Genomic DNA, 24896 nt, shown 5'->3' on the forward strand with positions numbered 1-24896 from the left:
CCGTGCGGACACGATCGATGTCGAGCGATGAAGAGAAGGTGGTGGAGATGAGAGTCGGTGGAATGGGGGACAGTGTTGCGAAGCTACCCAACCAGTTCGCTCGCTCGCTCGCTCGCGTCGACTGGCGGGCGCGCTGGCGAAGAAGAAAGCCGCCCAGTACGGTGCAGGTGTTCGAATCGAGCGGTCGGTCACGTGTGCTTCTCCGCTGCTGCTGCTGCTGTCCAGTGTGCGTGGCGTCCAAGAGTGCTTGTTTGCTGAGATCGAGGTCGCCGTGTGAAGCCGTTGAGTGTGTTGAGTGACTCTAGGTGTGTGCTCCCGGAAGTGTTTGTGTTTGAGCCAATAGCAGGATCTAGTGTCCGCGTGTACAGACCCACACACACACACACAGAGGCCAAATGGCTATGAGTAAAGTGATACGACTGTGCGGTCGCCATCTTAGGCACTGGTCCAGTCAGCCGTCCCGTACAGCGACCACCGTATCCGGTGCGTTCGTCACATCGCCAGAGGTTCGTCGCCTGAGCACCGGTGATCTGCTGCAGGAAAAGTTGGCCACCAAGAGCGTGCAGCGGCATGACTGGAATCGGGCCGTCAGCGAGGCGGAGAAGATCGTCGGCTATCCGACCTCGTTCCTCAGCCTCCGGTGGCTGCTGAGCGACGAGATCGCGAACGTGGCGCTGCATCTGCGGAAGCTGGTCGGCAGCAATCATCCGTTGCTGAAAGCTGCCAAGTAAGAGATCCAACTGGCCACAACGTGGATGGCGGTCGTGCTAAAACTCGCTCTCTCTCTCTCTTTTTAAATATCTCTGCCGAAATGAATTGTTGATCACGATTACTGACCAAGCGGTCGCTCCCAGACACCCCAGCTTTTCTATACTTAAGCTCAAGCTGGCGGTGGTCGGCACGGATTGGGAAACAAAGTCGGGTCATACCGTTACGACACTGGAAAACAAAACCTCGCGCGTTCCGTACGACTGCGACTTCGGTTTCGGTACAGTTGGTGGAAGCTGGGCTGTGTGTGTGTGGCTCGTGCTTTCGAAAAAACCGGTCCCGTAGTAAAAAGCTGCCCACCTCACCCGAAAACGGTTCGCGTTCGTGGTTTGATGTCACTTTCGTTCAGGTGGGCTAGAGATGATGTGGCGCGGTACCACACCATCATCGACGGATCGAACAGACAGCAGGGATGGTGAAAATGATGGACCCCATGGAGTGTGTTTTACGGGGATGGTGAGACATTGGTTGGCTTGATGGAAATTAGCGATGAGTTTCGGTGCGATCGTCTCTTCAGTCGATCGAAGGAATGAAGAAGTTTGGTGACCTTTTAAGATAAACAAGTCTAGCCGCTTCGGTTCGTCAAGTTGTTATGCAAAGCTGTTACATTCTCTGCGGCCTATGCCTGTCGTCCGGGAGGATCAGGGACTGAGATGTTTCCACTATGAATAGATACATAAGGATTCGCAGTGCAATAGTCTAGGTGGTCTATTGGACCGTGGCATGTCATGTTCTACAAAGCATAACATGGCTCAATTTCCATTTTGAGATGAAGAAGAGGAAGAAGACATATTCCAATTCTTAAGATAAGTGTTCAAAAAGCTCTCTCAAAGCCCCTTAACAAAGGTTGTAATTCTCAAGAGTGTAACACAAATTGGAAGACAACTACTCTCTTTTTCGTGTACGTCTCCATGCTCCAATGTGTTACTCAACTCTTGCAAAATGTTTTTCAACAGCTGTCATACATTCGTGACATCTGTGCTGTTGAAACACGATTCGTGAGAGTTGAATAATGCAATCAACACTGGAAGATGGGCTGAAAAATGAAGTAAGAAGAGGTTGATAAGGCTTCCTTGCTAATGTCGATAGCATGATTTTTCCTTTTTCTTGTCTTATTTATTATCTTTTATTTTTATGATGAGACAGGTTAATAGTTGATTTTTCCAGTTTTTTAAGTTGATTTTAATAATTCATTGATGAGTATTGTTGACGCCGTCAACCGTCAATTTAGATGCAAAAGCCTCCTTGCACGGGTCACGCGATAGATGGCGCTGTCGGTCGCTTCGAAATTAATCGGTTTATCGAAAACCGACCAGCGACGGCACGAGCCGAAGCCCTTAGGGGGAATGACCGGAGCAGCAGGATGACGGGCAGATTCCTTCGCGCACCCGAGCATACGCACGTGATTTTTTAGCGCCACCTTGCGAATTGTAATAAATTATACCATTCAAAATTCGGCTAAAAAACGTTTAATTGATCTCTGGGTAGAAAGAATCGGTTGCATCGCAACAAGTATAGTAACTCTCTTGGTGTGCATTTCATACTTCTTTTCACAACTTATATCATAACTCTCAATAGATGTTTTGTTAAAACAAAAATCAAATTTGATCATTCTTTTCATGCACAAATAGAGGGGCAAAGAGTGTGTTTTTTCCCCTAATCGCAACTATAATTCTCAACAAGACTTTGATGAGGTTTTAATTGATATTTTGAGAATTCAACTTTTTCGCTTAAAGAAGTGTTAATGACTACCAGTGGATTTTAATTAGTCCCTTTTAATGAACTCGCAATAAGTTCTTCATTATCCAACCATGACCGTGAATCATGATGGACTAATTTTCCTTGCTTTACCACCATTATTGAACATTGCAACATCAGTTTTTGCTGCTGACTTCTTCATTAGCTGTCCACGTCTCTTTTTTGCCATTGTAACCAATACAGCTGTTTTTTTACAGCTATTAATCATCTCCAATCTCGCCAGTGTTGTTTTTGCCACAAAGTTTCACCACGCACACAAAAAACAGCAACAACAGCACAACAGTGTCTTTAGCGGAGTACTGTGTGGAGAATATAAATTTCTTCGTTAAGCTACCACTTCCACAAGGACAGCCAACCAAGGTGTGGAGCGCTTTAGAAAGCGTTTACTGATGATGCCCCGTCATCGGTGGTGCGTTGCGCGATCTCACACGGCCATCACAGGGGGCCTTGTCTGTTTGGTATGCAAAGCCAACAGTTCCTGATCTGCGGTAGATAATAGAGAGATAAAGAGAGAGAGAGAAACCAGCAACATCCTCACCAACCTTGGCCTTTGTTCAGTTCGGTGTAAAAGCTTAATTACGGATCAGGTTTCCTTCTGCATTCATTAATTCACACACTCTTCCTGCTAATTGTCTCCCCGCAGAACGCTGATCTACAACGACAAAAACCAGCAGGCATGGGGACTGATCGTGCTGCTCGTTTCGAAGGCGGCCGGCCACCTAGACAACATCCCCGACATGGAGCAGGACAAGAGTGCCGGCGTGCTACACTCCCAGCGCGCACTGGCCGAGGTGACGGAGATGATCCGGACCTCGCACCTGGTCCACCAGGGCATGCTGAACCTGCAGTCGTACGACAATGCGGGCAACGATCTGAGCGGCGACAGTGACATGATCTTCGGCAACAAGATCGCCCTGCTCGGTGGGGACTATCTGCTGGCGAACGCTTCTCAGCAGGTGGCCACATTAAGGTAGGTTGTTTGGGTGCTTGATTATAGAAACCAAAGACTCAAAGCTCAGCGTCGGTATCTTCCCGTGCAAACGCGCAGAAACCAGGACCTAAACATGCTCATCTCGTCCGCGTTCCGCGATCTGGCCGAGTCGAACTTTATCGGCGAGCGGGACGAGCAGAACAATCCACTGCCGACCAAACCGGGCACCCAGCTGAAGGAGCTGGCGACCGATTTGAACAGTCTGGAAGATTTGGGCTTCGGCGATCTGGAGGACAACACCGAACCGATGAAGATTGACGGGGTGGTGGGGCATCCGGAGAAGGAGTGGTCGCTCCGGCACGTGCTCGGCGGTGGCAGTCTGCTGGGGAAGGCCTGCATGGCCGCCCTGATGCTCGGTGGCCATCCGAAGCCGCTCCAGAAGCAGGGCTACGTGTTCGGCAAGCATCTGGCGCTGGCCTGGCAAGCATGCATCGATATGCAGCCGTTCCTGCTGCCGACGCTGCCGTTAGGTAAGGAAGGGATCGATTGGAATGTAATGGATCTGTGGTTAATTAAAATTTTATTTACAATTTCCTTGGTTCAGGTGCACAGTTCAGTCTGGTGTCCGCTCCGGTACTGTTCCACCTGGAGCATGACGTTGCGCTGTACGAGGAGATCGAGAAGGGCAGCCGATCGATCCACAACATCGACTACACCAAAGTGCACCAGGCGGTCCTGAACGGACCGGGGCTGGAGAGGACAAAGATCCTGCAGCGCAAGCACAGCCTGGTGGCGTTGAAGGTGCTGGACGAGCTGCCGTCCACCGACGCCCGGACAGCGCTGCAGAACATCATCATAGCCATGCAGGAGCTGTAGAGGCGGGCGTGCATGAGAGAAAGAGAAAGATGTACAGTACACCGTAAGTTAAGGTTTAGGAAACATACAGTCCAAAGTTGATGCAACCAGCGCCTCCTTGCCACACTACCACCATCACTCGATAACGATCACGATTTCTTCAACAAGAAGGAATCTCTCTCTTCAAATCTACCCCAAACGGTAAGTTGAGTCACACTTTCAATGGTCTCCCGGTACAACAACCGCATTTCAAACTTTGCTTTTCTTGCAGCACGCTAGATAGCGCCCCAAACGCACCCGTTTGTAGCCGCCGCCGCTTGCAAACCGCCGCAACTCGGGCCGGCGGCTGAAACCGCTCTCTTCACTGACAGCTGTCAGGCCGGGTTGAAAACAACAATAACAGCCGAGAGCGTACCGAAATTCGCATGCCGTGTAAAGAAAAGGTGGGGATGCAAGGCTACGATTACGTTATCGGCGTGAATTAATCCGGCAATTGTGTGTGCTTTTGCCTGGAGTACGCATTACGTGTGGTTCGTTCCAAAGTGCTAGTGTGTGAAGTGTTTTTTTTTCTCATTTCCCGAAGGTGTGCTCGTGTTTAATATGCAAAAATTCAACCCTCAAAAGCTGAATCGCAATTAACCCGAAAGCCAATTGCGTGTTCTTGATATTTTGATAAGCAGTGTTTGTGAATGCAAAAGTTGTGCAAGAAGCCATTGCGCCTGGAAAGATGCTTAGAATCGGTGAACGAAGAATGGAAAGTGCAATGTTGAGCCAGTGTGTCCCGCGGGTTCCACTTTCACGATGAAGAAAAAGTGCAATCCGTCTTGCAAAGTGCAGCACGGAGAGAACAGTTACATCATCAGATCGTTTGTTTTTGCTCTCTTGTCGTGCCCCCGGCCGCGCTAAAAGGGGTCGATCAGCTGGTGCTGTGCCACCTGCAGAAAACCTGTTTCTTCCGGTCAATTTGTCCGTTCCTGGCGAAGGGATAAAAGCTGAACAATTCGCCTGCCATCTCGCCAGTGTCTGACGTCGTTTGCGTGGATCAACATCTTCCGGTTGAACCCGTCCCGTCCCGTGCAAAAAGAGAGAGAAAAAAACAGATTGTGTTCAACAGTAGTCGCCCAGGGCCGCCTGTTGCATTCAGACCTGTTCCATCACCTGGAAGAGTGATTGTTTGAGGCGCGAAGTGAAGTTGAATTGATTTGAAAAAAGTTTCACTTTTTTCTATTTGCCCCGCCGGTGCAGGGGCGCAGGAGGGAGAAGTTCGGGCGACGAATTGTCCGCGCTTGGTTGAGCAGAGCAGCCGGTGAAAGCCGCAGGGTGGCGTGTGTAGCTAATAACAAAAAAACAGCACCGCCCAGACCCCGGGAGCGTGAAAGGCGGCCGGTGTACGTGATTGTTGGGCGACTGTTAAGATGAGCACGAAGCGTACGTACGCCCGTGGCCGCTGCTGAACCCCCCGCGCGGCTCGCCATTGTGTTCGCCGATCGCACCAGAAGAAAGGCACCACTCTGTGCTCTGTGCCACTTTCGCACACAAGTTACACCAATACGTTACACGCGTTACAACGCCAGTGCAAAACCGGATTGCTGGATCGCGGTAGTGCGCTTGATAGTTTATAATTCTGTTGATAATTTTGGAATTTTCCGGTCGCAAAAATGTCCCTCGCAAGGATTTACGGCATGCAGACCCTTCTGCGGACAGCACATTTGCGAAAGTGTGTGGTGAAAGTGTGCGGCGCGAGTGGCCCTTCGGCGTTACCCTGGCTGGAAAGTGTCTCCAGGCGAAGCATCCTGACCGGTGGTGGTGCAAGCCACGAAAAGTTAGCACCGAAACCGGTGCCAAAACACGACTGGAATCGGGCCGTCAGCGAGGCGGAGAAGATCGTCGGCTATCCGACCTCGTTCCTGAGCCTTCGGTGGCTGCTGAGCGATGAGATTGCGAACGTGGCGCTACATCTGCGGAAGCTGGTCGGCAGCAATCATCCCCTGCTAAGGACGGCGAAGTAAGTAGTTGGAGCATTTGGCGTTTAAGCTGAAGGGAAGCATCTTTTTTCCTGTTCCTGCCACATTCTTGTACACGCGCTAACGTCACTAAACCGGTTCTGAACGTTTCCATTCCGAATTTCACCTAAAATAAGCTCCAAAAATTGGGAATGAATATGAGACGGGTGGTTAAAAGAACCCGCGATTGACGTCACAAGAACTAGTGATTAATGCGTATTGGCATCAGATCGTTAGTCGATTCGAAAAAATGACGCAAATTAGTGACATATAAAGTTTGGGGATTTTCTTTTCCAATTTTAAACCTTTAGCGGCTTTAATAGTTGCATATCGCATTTGCTTCTTAACCCCAAGATAGAACTAGCGGTATCTAATGTGGATACTTTTTCCTTATTGTTCAACTCATAACACGCATTTTGATCGCGTTGTTTGGCATTCCTCTCGTTACATTTACTGGGGGAAAGGTACAATATTTGGTTTTTTTGTATTTTTGTATAAAACGTTTTTAAATATTGGATGTTGCCAAACGGCAATGATTTTTTATACAAATTGGCATAAAGTTAAACAATTTCTACCGTACAACCTTGCCGAACGCCTAAAGGTATGCAATGTGATATATGTGTTTTTTGATTTGTGAATTTTTTGTTTCAATTTCTTCTTAAAATTTATATGTCTCATCAAAAATATTTCTCTGAAAAGCTTGAAAACTATTCACGACGACATTGAAAGGGAAAACAAAAAGTAATCTTTTTAATGTGCTATGCTTTTGCAAATTCATTTTAATACATTAGATTGCATACCGTTAGGCGCTTAGCAACAGATGACTTTGCTGTGGAAGATGAGAACAGCCCTTTACGTTACGTTGGCGTTACGCGTAACGCCTGTGGATCTGAAACCCAAGCAGCATTTTGACCGCTCGCTTGTTTTAATCGTCATTAATGGGAATCTGCATGAATGAGAAGTTGCTTTAGTTGTATTGTCAAGAAAAACATGTACTCCATCTCATAATATTAAATGTATTTTTTTTTTCAAATTGACTAACAAAATATCCATTTCCCTTCCAGAATGCTCATCTTCAACGGCAAAAACAACATGCAAGCGTGGGGACTGATCGTGCTGCTCGTCTCGAAAGCCGTCGGCCACGCCCCGACCGTACCCGACCTGGAGCAGGACAAAAGTGCGGGCGTGCTGCAGTCCCAGCGGGGGCTGGCGGAAATTACGGAAATGATCCGTACCGCCCAGCTCGTCCACCAAGGGCTGGTCAATCTGCAGTCGCTGGACGAAGCCGGCAACGAGCTGGGCAGCGATAGCGATACCATCTTCGGCAACAAGATCGCCCTGCTGAGCGGGGACTATCTGCTTGGCAATGCTTGCCTTCAGCTGGCCGGGCTGCGCAACCAACCGCTGATCGAGCTCATCTCATCGGCCGTGCGTGATTTGGCGGAGTCGAACTTTATCGGCGAACGCGATCAACAGAACAATCCACTTCCTTCCTGCCCACTGGACTGTCCGGGCATGGCAGCCGCCGATCGGGACAGTGAGCCCGAAGGGGCTGTTAACTTCGGGGACTTGGTGAGCAATACCCAACCGCTCAGCTTGGAGGGCGTTATGGGCAATCCAGAGAGGGAGTGGGCCCTACGGCATATCCTCGGTGCGGGCAGTTTGCTGGGCAAAAGCTGCCAGGGTGCGATGATGCTGGCCGAGCAGTCGGAAGCATTGCAGCGGCGCGGTTACATGTTTGGAAAGCATCTGTCCCTTGCGTGGCAGTCCTGTATCGATCTGGAACCGTTCGGCTGTGATCATCTTCCACCCGGTAAGAGAATAAACACGCTGCAATCTCACAAAAGACATTTTAATCGTTTCAAATTGTTGCGTTTCTTTCAGGCGTTCGATTCAGTTTGGTGTCGGCACCGGTTCTCTTCCATCTCGCGCACGATCCGTCACTGTACGAAGAGATACAGAAGGGACGCGAGTCGGTGGACAACATTGACTTCGTGAAGGTGCATGCAGCGGTGCTGAAGGGCCCGGGACCCGAGCGGACGCGTATACTGCAGAAAAAGCACAGCGAGGCCGCACTGGAGGTGCTGAACGATCTGCCACCCTCGGACGCACGAACGGCACTGCAAAACATTATCCTGGCCATGCAGGACATCTAGCGGACGGTGCCGGTAGGCATCTATCGAGCGGCGAGCTCCAACACATCACGACTCACGCCCATCCAGAGCTCTTTTCGTCCCCGTCGGTGAAGCTTCACACGAGCGAAGCGATTAGGCGAAGCGAGATACCGTTGGAAAAGAGTTAACTGGTAAGTGGCGGTAGAAAGGGCAGTTTCGATCGACGCTAAATGACTGGTTAGCACTGGAAGCTAAGCATGCTCTACACAGCAAAACGTACCATTCCGTCCAGAGTGTGAACTTTTTTATGATTATGGTAGATAGGGGAAGGTTTGCGAGAAAGAGAGATAGAGAAAGAAAGAGAGGAAGAGATAGAGAAAAACGGCATCTAGTGTAATGAGAGGGCACTACTTTCGAGTGAAGTAACGCATAAAGGGAACGGTTCAATCGGTTTCATCGCTCCCGCAGGAGTTCTATAAATATTACCAGCAAGGTAACGCTACCTACCCGTTAGGTGCGTTAGTAGAGAGATAAATAAGAAATGTTAGTAGTACACACTGACACACACACACCGACGCACATCACCGAATCAATCGCACAATCCTTGTACAGAGCTAGTGAAATTTGGTAAGAAAACTCCTTTCGACGATCATCATTATCAGTCCTTCATAGGTATAGGTCGTCATAGCTTCAATTACACTCGTTAAAAGAACGGTTCGAAAGAACCGCAAACCAAGCAGATTGTTTTAGGCGCTAAGGACAAACCCCTTACTCGTAAGCTGGCGGACTTTAAACTAAGCGTTTACACTGGGTGTGGTTGTGTTTTGTTAGTAGGTGAGGTTATGTAGTTTTGCTTTTCCCTTGTTACTCTCGCCGGCCGGCCAGTAATGGCTTTCCCCCGTTTTGCGTTGCTGTATGTACACGTCTTTCCGTTATCATGTAGTTAAAGTATTTAATGAACTCACCTGTTGTTTGCAAAAAAGATATAAAACTCAACAAACCCCCAACGTGCCAGTTCGTGTTCGGTTTATTCTTTTTTTTTCGGATGACATATTCAACGTTGATTATTACACTGTTTGTCTCCCGACGTTGACCACCGGCCACGACCGGATACTCTTCCGACTCATCATTTCTGACAGAGATGGTAGATGTAGCAGCGTTGTTCTGGGTAAGAACAAAATAAAATAACTATTAAACTATTAATTTAAACGGTAACTAATGAGCATTTTGCTCCTTTCTTCGAGCTACTTACGTTAAATTTTGACCAATGTAAGGAAACGAATTTGCATGTGTGCTATCACATGCTCTCAGAGGTACGGACAGTCCTACGGGCAGAATCGCAATTAGCAAAAAACCTGTTTCTTACAGATTTGCCTGTTTCTTACAGATAAGAAAGTATTCTATTGACCCAACTGGACCGAGCGACGAATTGGCCGCACTCGGTTGATAGTTTGGTTCTAAACCGAACGTCAAATCACAATTTCGAGCAAACAGAATGTTCCTCGCAACGATACGCACAGCACATCTGCAGAAGCCCTTGCTCACGAGTGTCTCGAATCGGTGGCCTATGGCCGGTTGGGTAAGCCACTATAACCTAGCCCCGAAACCGGTTTCAATCTGACTTCGTTCCCGAGCCTTTGGTGGCTGATGAGCGACGAAGTTGCGAACTTAGCCCTGGACTAGTGATATAAGATCAGATCCGGTTTCGTTCAAATGATCCGAATCAGTACATTGAAGTTTTTGAACGATCAGGATCATCGCTTCCCAGAGAGAAACAGAGGCGAATGATCGAATACGCCAACTGAGCTATTGATTAAGTGAACATGTATTATGCATCAGTTTTTTGAACGATCCGGATCATGGCTTCTCTGAAAGAAAAAGAGACGAATGATCGAATGCGCCATATGAGCAAGTGAACTGGTATCATTTTCGGATCAGCATTCTTCTCTGTTCAGATAGCGGTACAGACATATCTTACACGTATTTGATTCTTTATACCAAAACGAGAAAGCATGACTAGTCACACCGCTCGGATCCGACTCACGCTTTGAATTCGACCACCCATGTCTTTCAAGTCGTGTATGTACGAAAAGCATATTTGCTCGCAATGTATATCTGCGTTTATGATGGAAATAGTTTCGAAAATTGTGGAACGGAACGAACCTGCCAATCTGGAGAAAAACTACGGAACGCAGAACGCATGTTCAAAATTATCTGCCTTTTTCACTTTTATTTACGCTTTTTTCAGATGCTCATTTTATATATGGATAACTTGAAAATTTCCATTCAATATTGCGTAATACATTTTATGTTAACTAATCACACAGTTTTCATTCAAACAGAGCTAAATAATAGTTAATTGAACGCGTAAAACAACTCTATTACTAAAATAATAACGCTTAATTTAAGCGACCCGCTATACATTGCATTGCAATTAAAATCAAAAAGCAAAAAGGGCTGCAAAATGTCACTGTCAAGGTCATAAAAAATCTGACTGAAACAAATTCCATGTCAGCGTCACGTACTCAATTGTGATAATCATACGTGATACTGAAGGTTTTGAGGTTAGTTGGTGAGGTTGGCGAGGTTGGAGAGGTTGACGAGGTTAGCAAACTGGCCCATCGTATGAAAGATACCAGATCATCGAGCGTTGCAGACGGGATCGAAAAGAACGCTGAGAGAAACAGGTGAATATTGAACCTGGATGATTTGTTTACAGCAAGCCGGCTCATCAAATCAAAGAGAGTTGAATGACGAGCGTTGTGGATGTGGATGCAGCTTTAGCAATATGTTTAGCGTATTGTCTACTCGACAATGACGATGAAAATATAACTGGCTCTCTCATTCGCTCGCTCGTTAACACGTACTGCATCTTTTCGCCTCGTGCTTCGTCTCAGCCAGACTCTAAAGGACGAACAGCACTGGATGCAGGGTTCCCACAATTTATTGATTGATTCCTGTTATGTTTAGAGTCCGTCTCACGATTCATTCACCGTTTCGCATATATTTTTGTATAGTTTCCTCATAATTTTAGTGCCATCCTATAGGACATCAATACAATACTCCCAAAACAAAAAACTATGGGTAACGCCCAATAAATAGTGGGAACGAACCAAAAACTATGGGAAGCATTCAAAAATAATTGGGAAATAACCAAAAAACCTTGGTAGAGCCCTGTAGAAGATGTTCTCTTTCTCTTTGGCATTAAATGACAGGTTTAGCAGAGAACGAACGGTTGAATGATTGATCCGATCGAATGATCCGGATCACCTTTATGAATGAACCGGAACTGAGCCGATCATTAAAAAGATCCGTTTATTAACACCACTACCCCGGGCCCAAGAAAACTGTACTACTGGCAGACGGCAAGTAAATTTCTTTCGGCAATCATGTGTTGTTGTATTTACACATATTTTCGTTATAATATAGTAAACTATTTAATGAAACATCTGTTGTTTGCAGAAGAGCTACAAAACTTAACAAACGCGTGACTTTCGTCCGTTCCGGACGACAATTTCGGCCTTCGACTATCAACTGTTTGGCTCCCGGCGCCCACCACCGACCGAAGCACCTCTCCTCTGCCGCACCTCCACCTCCTCATCCTCCTCCTCCTCCTCCTCGGAGGTCGTCGACTGGTCGATGATTTGCGTGCTGTTGTGCCTTGCCTGCAGATGGCGCTGCAAATCCCTGCGCCGGGCCAGCTTCTTCCCGCACAGGCTGCACTCATACAGCGACCCATCGTGCTGCCGGTGCAGCCGGATGTGTTTGTTCAGATTGCTCGGATCGCCGAACGGGCGCAAACAGTACTGGCACTTGAGCGGCTTAAACCCGGTGTGCGTGCGGATGTGTATCTTTAGCCCGTACTTGCGCGAGTACAGCTTGCCGCAGTAGATGCACACGTGGCCCTGCTTCGAGGAGCCCATGTTGCTGACGATCGTTTCGAGGTGCGCCGCGGTGACGAGATGGGTAGCGCCCGCCGTCGGTTCGTCCGCGGCCACCGCTGCCCGCTCCACTGCCGGGGCGGGCGCATGATGCAGCCTCCGATGGGTTGCCGGGGGTGGCGACAGGTGATGGTCCAGCTTGACGACGTGCGCGCTCAGCACGGGCCGGAAGGCGGAATTGCGCCACGGCTGGAAGTCGTACAGGGGCGCGAAGGGGGCACCGTAGCGTGCCGCAAGGGCTTGGTGCAGCCGGTGCCACAGGATCGCCAGCGGCTCGCGGTTGCAGCTGGTGGCGAGATGGATTTTCAGCGGATTCGGATACTCGTACGACTTCTGGCAGAGGTGGCACACGTAGCAGTTTTGTCCTGGGTGGGTAAAGGAATCGGAAAATTGCATTTACACTTCTTACTAATGAATCGTTTCCTCGTTTTTTTTCTTTTCTTCCTCCAGCTACTTACGTTGAATGTTGACCGGTGTCAGGAAGGGGATTTGCATGTGCGCTATCACGTCCTCGGAGAACCACAGCTTCAACTCCTCCCCGTTGCCGACGTCGGCGGTCAGTCTTATGCGCAGCAGCTGCGTCGCGGTCAGCTCCAGCAGTGCGTTAAAGCTGCGCACATCACTCGCCAGCCTGATCGTGCGTATCCAGTTGGAGCTTTTCATGCCACCGGTCGACTCGTTCGTCGTGAGCAGCCCGGTGGAGGACGATTTGCGTATCAGCGTGGTGCGGGCGGCCGACGAAGCAGCACCGTGGGCGGTATGGTGGCCCACCCTCAGGCACACTTCCTCCGGACTGTAGCCCTTCGATACGGAATCGATCGGCAGGAATCCGAGCGCACAGACAGACGTGGAAGGAGATGGAGCACGTCGGGGGATCGGGGCCGAGGTGGATGACTGGGAGGACAGATCGGCATAGCCCTCGTACCCATCGTTGGACATTGGCTCGGGACTAACGTTGCTAAGGTGCAGATCGATCTCCGGCCGGAACTTGCGCACGAACGGGGGCGATCCGTCGGCAGTCGGCGTTGTGGCGAACGTTGTTGAGGGGAACATGTTGCCACTGGTTGAACGGACACTTGCACTATTGAATTCAGCACACGACAGACAGCAATACGTTCTTAAAGTTTATTGTAAGTAACACCACCACATCTCGCTCTTCACGCAATCACACGCAATCACACTCACAGAATCCTTTAATTCTTTCCAAACAGGATGCGACAACCTCTCATCGCCACGTGCCGACTCGGTCTGCAGCACGGCACCACCCCGGTCGGGATATTTTATATCGGGCCAGGATTACACAGGACACACACTCACACAGACGAACGCCTGGTGATTCGTGCCGGAATCAGGTGGTGCGCTCGCACGGCTTTACCTCTCGGGGTGGTTGCGGCCGGTGTGGCATAGCTTTTTTGCTGCCGGCAAGTGTGGTGGTGGTGATGTGTCCCGAATGCTGTATCCTGGTTGCTGTCCTGGATTTCGTCCGTCTTGCCCTCCGCAACACATACCAACACCACCAACTCACTGAAAGCACCCGGAACGAACCGATCAGGAACATGGGACTAACGCGTCGGCGAGGGGAAACTAATACGAAGTCACTCACTCAGGCAGTAAGTGGTCCTGTTTTAGGGGACAGCAGATGAACGGGAGGGAGCGAAAACAGCATCCCGCAGCAGCAGCAGCAGCAGCAGCAGGAGGAGGGTTCGAGTGTGTGCGCCAAGTGCTAAAAATCTCACGACATTCCGAAGGGTCACGCGCGCGCCGCTCGCCCGCACTTTTTGCACGCCACATAATAGTTTTTAAATGAATTGATAAAGATCAGCCCAAAGCCCTTCCTCGCCCTGGCTGCAGTCCGTCAGGGTGCTGTGTAAATGATCCTGTGTCCACAGGGAAGGTGGGATGGGGAAGGGAAGGAGGGTGGATTATCGCTCGCCTTGTCGTCGCACCCCATCGATTGTCGGCTTCCTGCTGCGGTTAATCGACGACATGCGCGCCCTCAAACGCTCTCTAAATGCACTACAATGCCTAATCCCTCCTTCTTCCCCTCTCGGCACAGGCCGTCAGAATCATATGTTTTTCTTCCAACCAAAAAAGAGAACCTGTGGCGCAACCTGTGGCCCAGTGCCCAGTTTCCCCTGCCCGCCAACTCCCGGTTGCATTTTGACGACCGAGCAGCAGGGCGGAGGGTGAGACTAAAAGCCAGTCAGTCAGGTCGGGTTTTCCGTGCGTTCCAGGATTTTCGGGGTTGTTTTCCTTACGAGTGGTGGCTCCGATCGGTTGTACCACCCTTTTCAAACAGTTCAAAGGGGTTTGTGCGCGTGCTGTACCCCTTTTTTTCAATCAAAATGGAAAGGGTTTTTTTTGTGTTGGTTGGTTCGGTTGGTTCGGTTTTGTTTACATTGCATTACGATTCAATTAGGAACTGCGACGACTCGTCTGTGCGCTGGCAGTGGGTTCTATGTGTATGGGTGTGTGTGTGTGTTTTTGCTGCTTTTATTGAGCGAGTTTGGGACTGAAAGGGGTTTGAATGTTTGATTTTTTAAAAGGACATTAGAGGGAGATAGATTAATGGGTCGAGTGGGTATGTTTTGTGAGGGGATTATTATTACATTCCTCTAGGGAGGAGAAATTAGGGATTGCAGCAACCAACAGAAGCAAAAAAAAACATATTAAACAATAAAACAATTAATTCGACAAGAACCTAAATTCCTTTGAGAATAAAATGCTTAGCACGTTGGTTAATTGTTACCAGTTCAACAATTGTACTATGAGCTGATTATTTGTTTTATCATTTATGTTTGTTTGAAGCTATGTTATGTTTTGGTCCTTCGAACCGGATCAAAAGATGTTTGGGTAGTCTGAGACAACAACGATAACTAATAACAAATTTTAAAGGAGATGAAGGTTGTAACTTACACTTAAGTTGATTGTAAAACCTTAATACCAATAACTTATTTATCTTTTTGAGCTCGTTTGTTGTTGAATTGTAACAAACACTTTCAACGGACACCTCAGTATGTTTTTTATAAATTTTGAGGAAATAACGCCTGAATGTATGCAATCAGTAGGTGTTTAGTTTCGTTTTTGCCTAAAATAAATTTAATTGTACATGAAAAATGTTAAAAGTAAAGTATTAGCACATTACTCCTTGCCCGTGTTTTCTATGCGCCTGAAGGTATGCAACACCAAAGATTTTCTTATTTTCAAAACAATGTTAAAACAAGTTAAAAAAGAAATGTCAGCGCAAAATAAGACTATCATAGAACGTGAGGTGAAGGTGAAGGGTGAAGGGAAAATGGCTATTATTTAATAATTTTTTTTAAAGAAAAAAATCTAAATTTTTAAATAATCTTCTAAACAACCATTAAAAAAGCAGAACCACCGCTGCAACCATACATTCGAACCCGCACTGCTCGTACCATATCATGCTGGACACCGTATCATGCACGCCAATCTATGTTGGCCATGTTCACGTCACAGCCGTGTCAAAGCAAAATTAGATATATGGCGATAAAAAAAAAGATCCGAAAGCAAGAGAGAGAAAAACACTCTCCACTGCACTATCAGCTCGTGTGCCACGTGATTCATCTTCTTCAGCGGCTCCTATCGCCAGCAAAAAAAAAGAATAAAAACAAAGGGAAGAGAAGAGAAAGGGAGAGCGGCAACTGCAAACCACATTTGTGCGTGTTCGGAGCGATCATAATTGTTTCGTCACATATGGTTTCGTTTTCCCCTCGCTAGGCAAATTGATGCATTGGCTTAATAATAGAAAATCAACTGACCCTAATGAAAGAATACACACCGCGAGAGAGAGAGACGGGGTCTGCAGCATCAGCAGTTGTAGAAGTAAAAAACAGCACACACACAGTCTTAAAAATAAGAACACGAACACGGAGGGAAAAGCGTGAAAAGCTCAAATATTATCACTACATTTGCGTTTCGGTGGAGCGAATGTTTTTTTCGGCATTGTTTTCCCTTTCTACTGCTTTCGGTGTAATGGGTTTCCTGCATGTTTGTCTGTCCCGCTTCTGCACATCTCATTTTCCGCACAACCTTAACAAGCAAACGTTGTGTGGAAGGGGAAAACCCAAAGCCTACTACTGCCTGCCGTGAAGCTGCAAATGCAAGTCAAACCCACACGCAAGTGTGTGCCTGCAGGAAGGGTGCGGTGCGCTGTGTGACGCAGCAGGATGATGCCTTTTTCTTGTTCGACCTCATTTTTTTGCCCTTGCGTGAAACCAAGAACAACCCTCCTTAGCAGAAAGTGGAGGGGCGGAGAATATGGTAGCGCACCATGCCGACCAGATATAATCTACAGGGCCAATACCAATACATGGCCGCGACCCGCTCCGCGATGGCCAATCGAACGAAGCGAGGAGGGAGTGGAATGCTTCGCAAATATCCGAAGGGCTAGTAGGGATGTCGATGGGATGAATGAATGCGAATGAATGGAATGGTTGAGTAATGTACTGCAACTACACAGGCGCAGGGTGAGGAGTGATTTCAATGCCCGCCATAGGGAGGAGCTTATGCGTGTGAGGGCGAAATTGCGATTAATTAAGCAATGGGGCTGCGATAAGGTTCATTAGGTTATGTTTTGTGCAGGGAGCCGTTTTGCACCGCTATCTGCACAGTTTTATCTATGCTAAAAGGTGTATTAATTCATTCGGAAGCTGAAGGACATGATTTGCCGGACGAAACGTTTGATAACATACGTAAATCATGCTGTGAAGTGTACACGTGTTTTTCTTTCTCTTGATGACTGTAATGAGCAATGACTTCATCTTCTTCTTCTTCTTCATCTGCTCCTACTTTTAATACTACATCTATCACCACCACCATCAGTGCTACTACTATTACTACTTATTATTTTTTACAGTCTTTCCTCGCGTTAAGCATTTTTTTTTTTAATTTTTGACAATTCAGATGTACAGATCAGTACAATTTTCTACATCAATAGTCAAATGAAAAAATTAAAGTTTTAATTCAGTAAAACGACAGAAATAACTCAAAATTTTCTACACAATTTGCATGAAATAAGCAATAAATGACATAAACGAACTAAGTTCAATCAAAGTTCAATATAAATGATGATACTAATTCCCACCTCGTACCCCAACACAGGTCTTACAGGCGACTTATCATCATCATCGTAAATAAAGTATATTTTGGCTGTAAAACGTGATATTCGACTTACCGCGAAAATCAGAGTTATGGGAACGTCTCCGCATTATTCGCTTAAGTCGGTGAAGGATTTTTTTTCTTTAATTCTATTTCTTCATGTTCATCTTCTTTTTCGTGTTATTTTTTCATCTTCTTCTCCTTCTTTTTCTTCTGTTTCTTCTTCTGTTTCTTCTTCTTCTTCTTCTTCTTCTTCTTCTTCTTCTTCTTCTTCTTCTTCTTCTTCTTCTTCTTCTTCTTCTTTTCTTCTTCTTCTTTTTCTTCTTCTTCTTCTTCTTCTTCTTCTTCTTCATCTTTTTTTTCTTCTTCTTCTTCTTCTTCTTCTTCTTCTTATTCTTCTTCTTCTTCTTATTCTTCCTTTGCCACTTCTCTTTCATCTTCTTCCTTTACCCATTCTCTTTATTCATCTTCTTTCTTTCCTTTTTCTGTTGGTTTAACTATTCTTAATCATTGTAAATACATTTAAATTGAACACTTGAAATTCGGTGATTTTTATGGCGGTGTTAAGCTTCATAAATAACAAGCAAAATTAGAAGTTTAAAATATGCCAGACATCGAACATAATTCACTTTTCAGGACTTTTAAATCACTCTTGATAACGATTGGGACTCTCACAACATGAAGTGAGCACAAGCAAATTCATCAAATTCCTTCATTTGTGCTAATGAAGTGAAACTGTTGAGGAACAGCTCAATAGAAGGAGCATGAATTCACATCCATTTCTATGAAATTACCTCCGCAAAGCTACAATTGCGGTCTCTCTGTGAGTTGAGGTTTTACAGCTACGTCAATGCAATTTTTACAGAACATTGAAGTCTAAGGGACCAAAACTAACTAGCAAACAATATTACCCTAGCACAAAAAAGCACTATTAAATTAACTCAAACACCACCGAAACAAATGCATTATGCACCGACTGTGCAGAAACGCAAAAGACTTGTCTCACTTGTGTCTGCCAAAAAATATTAATAATAATCCAAAATCATAACCTCCAACCCCGACCAGGGGAAACGCATAGAAACATCTCCCCCCGTTTGCCACCGACCAACAGCACCAAGCAAAGACAAGCGAACGAGGAGAGGATTTTAATGTTTGATGTTCCTCTATTAGAACGAGATTAGTGATGGACAAGCGCGGGACAAGCGAACGGAAGACAGGGATGGCATTGCGAAAGACAATTTGTCATGCCCGTAGCTGCGGATGGCATGGGGTTGCACAAAAGAGGGTGAAAAGAGCGCACGTGCACATGACACACCACCACCACTGCCATCACCATTGGGAAACGTTCCGGCGATGACAACCTGCTGCACCACCCTGAACAGAAAAACACCCCATTTGTTTGGTTGATTTTCGGACCCGAAACAGCTTATCATAGACAATGGCGGTGGGGCAGACGTTTTGGTTTTAAAAAAATACAACGGAGGTTTTCTTTTTTTATTCGAATTTAGGTACTCTAGATCGGCATCTCTCTCTCTCTCTCCGTTGCCCTGCAGCAGTTCTCCTGTGCGGCAACACCAAGAAGAAGCGCGATCGCTAATAGATCACAATTTGTTCATAGCCCTGCGGGGGGTTGGGTGGTTGTTGGGTGGTAGTGGCGCAGTGTTTTTCAACACTCTCACACACGGACACGCGCGGCGGTACACTTTAGTAGTGCTTGTAGGTCGGCTGGGGTGCGTAGTGTGGCTGCGGCTCCTCGTGGTGGGCGGGCTGGCTGGCGGCCTTGGCGTACGCATCGACCAGCTCCTGCGGGACTGGGGGCGGCGTCGGGATGTGCGAGCCCTTCGCCTGGAAACCGTGCTCATCGGCGACGTAGCTCAGGGACACTGGGTGACCGTGCGGGTCGGTGTACGAGAAGGAACCGTGGGCAACCTGCACCTCATGGTCCTTGCTGCCACCGTTCTTCACGAAACCCTGCTCCTGGGCCGCGATACCGTTCGCCGACTCGTACCCGAACTTGTAGCTACCGTCGTGGCCGTGGTACGACTCACTGTGCACGATCTTGATCGGGGCACCGGTCGGCTGATGGTGATAGTCACCGATAGCACTTGCCACCGCAAACACTGCGAACAGGGCTACGAACTGTGTGGGGAGGAAAAGCAACGTTTAGACACTCACAACACTGGATCTAGACACTCAAGACAATGTCCAAGGGTTGCATTCTAGGGCACAAACACACACACACCACATCACCACATCACTTACCATCTTCATCTTGGTGCTGGTGCTGGAGGTTGGAGACTGCTGAGCTGCAAGAGAAGAGCTGGTTTGGCTTTGGATGCAAACTGTGCACTGACGTACCATTGGAACGGTTCGATAGTTATTTATACCGGACCGGGTCGTCACTCAGAAGCCACTGTCAGAAGCTTCGGGCTCCTGGGCTCTACAAGGGGGGGGAGGGCAAACAAAAAGCCCACCATATGTGTTTTTTTTTCGGGGAGTAAGAGAAGAAAATCAAAAACCCGAAACCTCACATGCCGGCTCGGAACTCATATGTGAAATTCGGAGGGAGAGAGAGAGAGATAGAGGGATCGAAAGTAAGACAATCGATTGAGCCACGCTAACGAAACGAAGCGAATCAGCGAATGTCCAAAAATAATAGGAACAACAGCCAGCACCTCCCCAACCCAAGTGGCCAATTTTCGGGGGTGAGCAGCCGGAGCGGGGAAAGCTGGTAGGAAAAAAGCAGCTCCGTGGGGCTTTCTTTGGGGCATCCAGAGGCCTCGCGGCACGAAGCCAACGGCCACTTGGAACGAAATTGAAAGTTATTATTTTACAAAAGACTTTCGTCGGGTCGACGTGATCGATGTGAGGACCGACCCGCAAGGGGTTGGTGGTGTGCGAATTTTTTTTCAATTAATTTTTCCACTCTGCACTCATTTTCGTTCGGTTGTCGTGTTGCGCCAGTGGGCATGATGAGTGGGTTTGGCGAGACCGGGATCGAATAGAATCTAGAGCAGCTTCAAGTTGATCGGTTTTTTTTTTCTGTCTATAGCTGATCAATCGTACCACTTGGAAGGGTTTTTTTTTGCACACCACGATCTTGGCTTTTGTCAAATTTTCTTGATGATGTCACACCAGTGAGCTACAACCGATTTATTTATAAAACGGTCTAGACTTAAACCTTCGATTAGGGAGCCTTTATTTTAGAGCTTTTGAGCTAAAAATAGTAAACTCATTCCATAGATCGACTCTGTTCATAGTGGGCTACCCGTGTGCATAGCAACACACAATGGATATGCAAAAGTCTTTCGTCCATCCAGTATGCCGCTTGCAAACGCCATGGTTACGAAAAACTCGACCTGCAGAAAATGATCGCCTGCAGCGGCAAACGAAGAAGATGAAACCGAAATCGGGCGAAAAACAAGATCACGCACAAGACAGCAAACCAAGCAAAAAAAAGTAATTATATTGAAAAAACAAATACGCCCGCAGCAAGCTGTTATCGGGTGTGCGGGAGGAGTTTATGAAATCAGTTTGCAATTTGGAAGCCCGTCGAAGTTTGTATCGGTGAATTGCGAGTGTGGGTCTATGTGGCCTTGTGAGATGGGGTCAGTTTCTGTTGCAAAAAAACAAAAAAAAAATCGAAACAAAATTGTTTGAATTTTGAACACGCGAATTCATGCTCGACAAAGCGCAATTTTATTGTATTGTCGGTATGGGGAAGAGTTACTACAGTTGACTAGTACGTACCTGAATGTGTATTGAAAAAGTTAGATCCACTGTGGTAGATATCTTCAAATTTAGATCTTCTAATTATTTTGCTTCGATCTTAATTTTAAAATTAAAAGGAACGTAAAAATTTCAACACTTTGAACATCCCTGGGTCTATGACGATTGGGACTCAATCGACTTTGCTAATTATTATCTTTCTTCTTCTTCTTCTATGTATTTGGAGCACCAATCATAGCGAGATAACTAAATCTGTGACTTATGTGTTTACCCGTATATGGACCAGTACCAGGAATTTAATCCCATGACGGGCATACTGTTATGACTTGCGATTTAACAACGTGAATGATCCATGCAAAACGAAACAGATTACTAGAATTTAGAGGCCAAACGATACATCATAATCATCAAAAGATGAAACCGTTACTTAACAAGACGAAGATTGAGATATAGAAGAAAAAGTAGAGAGCATTGATGGTGCATCAAGATTTGACTAGACATTAGATGGTCAATTCCGGACCGCTATAAGAAGTCGTAAGGAGGTAAGGTAAATACAGGATTTTCGATGAAACTATTGACATGTTCAGCGTGTGTGTTTGATTCGTTCGAGCAAGCGTTAACATGTTCGGCAATACTATTGTGCTGTTACTTTCGTACCACCTGCATTGCAGCTTGGATCATTCTCATCAGAAGGTAAACAAACGGTTTTCAAAAAAAAAAGTATGAAGGTATTAATTAATTTATGTATTAACTAGCTTGGGGAATGACTATTCACTAATTAAACGCTTTGGCATAGGGTGTAAAACAAAACAAATGACATCTCAATAAAGTGTTGCCAAACATATGTCAACATCGTCTACTTCCGAACAATTCAATATTTTTGCTGAAAGAATCAATCTAATATTGCTTGAACGACTCACCAACTTGCGGAACATGACAATGATATCATCTAAAACCTTGTTATTGATTTGTTATGCCCCATTTAATTGATCGTTTGAGTTAAGTTTTGAATCGATCTCGAAGAGATTTGAACTCATTACCTTTTATATGTAACAGCAGACTCATGACACGACACCACGGCACTGTCATTGTTAATCATGTGTAATTAGGCGTGCTGGTTTCTCCCATCCATTGTAGGTTTACTTGGAATCTTCAAAATTAAACAAAAGTGTTCAAATTAGCAGATTTCAGACATATTCATGAATACTATTAGGATATTATTTTATGTTACAAGTCCTTCATATGCCTAAAAGTGGTTGACATTACTTTCTTTTCCATGAAAAAAACACACATTTTTAGGGTTCCAGTTTTTCAACCACCTTCAATCACGAATGTGGGCCTAACGTGGATGCACGCGATGGAAGAAAAACGTGATTTTCCAAAATTGCCAACGGGTGAAAGTCTCTCTCTCTCACCAACGCTCACGCTTTCTGTTCTTGTTCTTATTCGCCCGTGACTTCTCTCCCTGTAATAGATCCATTTCCATGCACACCGTAGCCCCGTACGGGTATATCAATCAAACGGATTTAATTGCCTTCTTCTGCACTGCCTTTGACTCTTACTCTACTTCCTCCTCCATCGCGTGTGCCATCGTGCCAGCGTTCACTCTTTTGCTTCCCCGTTGTTACGATCGCGATCGATGCCCGTTTCAATAGTGCGCGCAGCAGTTTAATGTTTACACAATTTCCATGGACCTCTCCCCACAGACAAAGTGGAAGCGAATTGCTTGCACATTGCAACGTACACCCAAAAAAAAAAAAAACAAACGTGTTGCTCGAGAGTAGTTCCGCAGCATCGCTCGCATAACATCGTACATTTATCAGTACCCGCCGACCGCTCTTATTATCCTCGCTCGTGTGCGAGAGTGAAACACACGGCGGAATCATCGGAAAGACGCAAAACCAACACGGAGCAGCATCCGGGGCAGCAGCCTGACCAAGCGGGCGCCAGTGTTTGGGGTGGCCTCCGGTATAAAAAGAACTACCCGAATTCGGAAGGCCATCAGTGCAGTCGCAGCAACCGTCAAGTCAGCTTCACCAAGCAGCAGTTTCAAGCAGCGCCCCCATTACAACCATGAAGATGGTAAGTGGAGTTTGACTGCTTTCTGTAAGGATTTCAGACATTTAAATGAATTCCCGTTGCGTCCCGTTACAGTTCATTACCGCCTCGCTGGGAGTGTTGCTGGTGGCAAGCCTGGCCGCCGCCGACCAGTACCATCATGCGCCGGAGTACGATCACGCCCCGGCCAAGCAGATCCCGATCGTGCACAGCGAATCGTACAGCAGCCACGACGGTAGCTACAAGTTTGCGTACGAGTCGGGCAACGGTATTACCGCGCAGGAGGAAGGCTTCGTGAAGAACGCGGGCAGCAAGGACCATGAGGTGCAGGTCGCCCACGGTTCGTACTCGTACACCGATCCCCATGGTGTCCCGGTGTCGCTGAGCTATGTGGCCGATGAGAACGGTTTCCAGGTGCAGGGCTCGCACGTCCCGACGCCGCCCCCAGTCCCGAAGGAGCTGGTCGATGCGTACGCCAAGGCCGCCAGCCAGCCCCAGAGCCACGACGAGCCGGAATACGCTCAGCCCGCCCAGCAGCACGGATACAGTGCCTACTAAGGTGTGACAAGAAAGAGAGAGAAAGAGAGAGAGAGAGGCTAGTGCTGTTGCACCTGGTAAAAGCAGTAGTGGCTAGTGAACAGCAGGACTGTGGAGCTGTTAATCTCAATACCAACACTGACTGACTTCGGGGTCATCGATAACTCGTGCTCCGATCGTTTTATTTTGCTGATGTGTAACCCAAAACATATAGTATGTGATATATAAAACAATTTTAAAGAAAATTTAAATACTTTTGTGTGTTTTATTTAGTATTTACGTGTACGGAAAAAGGGTTTCAATATTACACGCTTACAGGTATATTCGGTATTCAGCTAAAAATCCTCTAATCTCTGTTACATATCTCTTTCACTTTTCTGGATCAGTCTTCACGTGCCAATTCCCTCTTTGTGACATTACATAAATGATTGCTGTAATTTAAAATAAATAAAAAAACGCCACATGTTTCGTGAATGTGTGACCAAAATTATACCAATTTTCTGAACAAAAATAGCTATCAACACCACTGCTGCTGCTTGTGACAGGGGCGCATCTGGCGTGACGCAATTGATCATATGTGTGTATGTCTGTGTGGCACTGTACGTGATGATTGAAATCGAGAGTAGATTTGCTCGAATTTGGGTCTCGACTTTAGATAGAAAATTGGAGAAAAATAATCCACTCACCTGAAAGTGGAGCTTCCATGCATGCCAACAGCAAAAGGTGAAAAAGATGCAGATGCATTAGCGTTACGTGTGTTTGAAAAACGAGTGGTCCGAATTGATGGATGCATATGTGCTGTTGGGCGCTAATGACGGTCGTTTCTGTGCAGATGCACTTTATTCAGAGTGGAAGATTGGGCGCTATTTACACCGAACGAGAGAAAGAGGGAAAGTGTTGCGAAGGTGAGAAAAATGCACACCAAAAAGTAGAGCATGTAGAAATTGGCATTTTGGCCAATTGGCTACCATAGTGTAGGAGGTTGTCTCAAGAAAAAAACCAAACGTAAAATAGTGCAATTTTTTCATAATTTCTAAGCATTTTAAATAAATTCAAAGTCAATTTATACATATTTTATTCA

The 24896-nt window shown here is 46.6% G+C and overlaps 5 protein-coding genes across 5 annotated transcripts; 3 read left to right on the forward strand and 2 right to left on the reverse strand.

The window, feature by feature from the left end:
- Positions 1 to 65: 65 nt before the first annotated feature.
- On the forward strand, positions 66 to 5401 carry LOC120895556 (all trans-polyprenyl-diphosphate synthase PDSS2-like). The gene is made up of 5 exons (XM_040299047.1): positions 66 to 727; positions 3170 to 3496; positions 3575 to 3987; positions 4062 to 4513; positions 4584 to 5401. The coding sequence occupies exons 1-4, from the start codon at positions 396 to 398 to the stop codon at positions 4331 to 4333; spliced, it is 1344 nt and encodes a 447-aa protein (XP_040154981.1). The 5' UTR covers positions 66 to 395; the 3' UTR covers positions 4334 to 4513; positions 4584 to 5401.
- Positions 5402 to 5516: 115 nt separating this feature from the next.
- LOC120895555 (all trans-polyprenyl-diphosphate synthase PDSS2-like) lies at positions 5517 to 9436 on the forward strand. Its single transcript, XM_040299046.1, has 3 exons — positions 5517 to 6317; positions 7380 to 8128; positions 8200 to 9436. Exons 1-3 carry the CDS (start codon positions 5971 to 5973, stop codon positions 8469 to 8471), a joined length of 1368 nt encoding a protein of 455 aa, XP_040154980.1. The 5' UTR covers positions 5517 to 5970; the 3' UTR covers positions 8472 to 9436.
- A 2523-nt stretch (positions 9437 to 11959) lies between these two features.
- Positions 11960 to 13423, reverse strand: LOC120894873 (PR domain zinc finger protein 13). Its single transcript, XM_040297728.1, has 2 exons — positions 12829 to 13423; positions 11960 to 12735 (listed from the first exon to the last, which is right to left on the reverse strand). Exons 1-2 carry the CDS (start codon positions 13421 to 13423, stop codon positions 11960 to 11962), a joined length of 1371 nt encoding a protein of 456 aa, XP_040153662.1.
- Positions 13424 to 18953: 5530 nt separating this feature from the next.
- Positions 18954 to 19833, reverse strand: LOC120894593 (endocuticle structural glycoprotein SgAbd-2-like). The gene is made up of 2 exons (XM_040297279.1): positions 19754 to 19833; positions 18954 to 19630 (listed from the first exon to the last, which is right to left on the reverse strand). The coding sequence occupies exons 1-2, from the start codon at positions 19760 to 19762 to the stop codon at positions 19196 to 19198; spliced, it is 444 nt and encodes a 147-aa protein (XP_040153213.1). The 5' UTR covers positions 19763 to 19833; the 3' UTR covers positions 18954 to 19195.
- Positions 19834 to 23237: 3404 nt separating this feature from the next.
- LOC120894878 (endocuticle structural glycoprotein SgAbd-2-like) lies at positions 23238 to 24066 on the forward strand. Its single transcript, XM_040297731.1, has 2 exons — positions 23238 to 23302; positions 23375 to 24066. The coding sequence occupies exons 1-2, from the start codon at positions 23294 to 23296 to the stop codon at positions 23834 to 23836; spliced, it is 471 nt and encodes a 156-aa protein (XP_040153665.1). The 5' UTR covers positions 23238 to 23293; the 3' UTR covers positions 23837 to 24066.
- Positions 24067 to 24896: the final 830 nt, after the last annotated feature.

Source organism: Anopheles arabiensis, chromosome 2 (assembly GCF_016920715.1).
Source record: "Anopheles arabiensis isolate DONGOLA chromosome 2, AaraD3, whole genome shotgun sequence".
Classification (NCBI taxonomy): Eukaryota; Metazoa; Arthropoda; class Insecta; order Diptera; family Culicidae; genus Anopheles; species Anopheles arabiensis.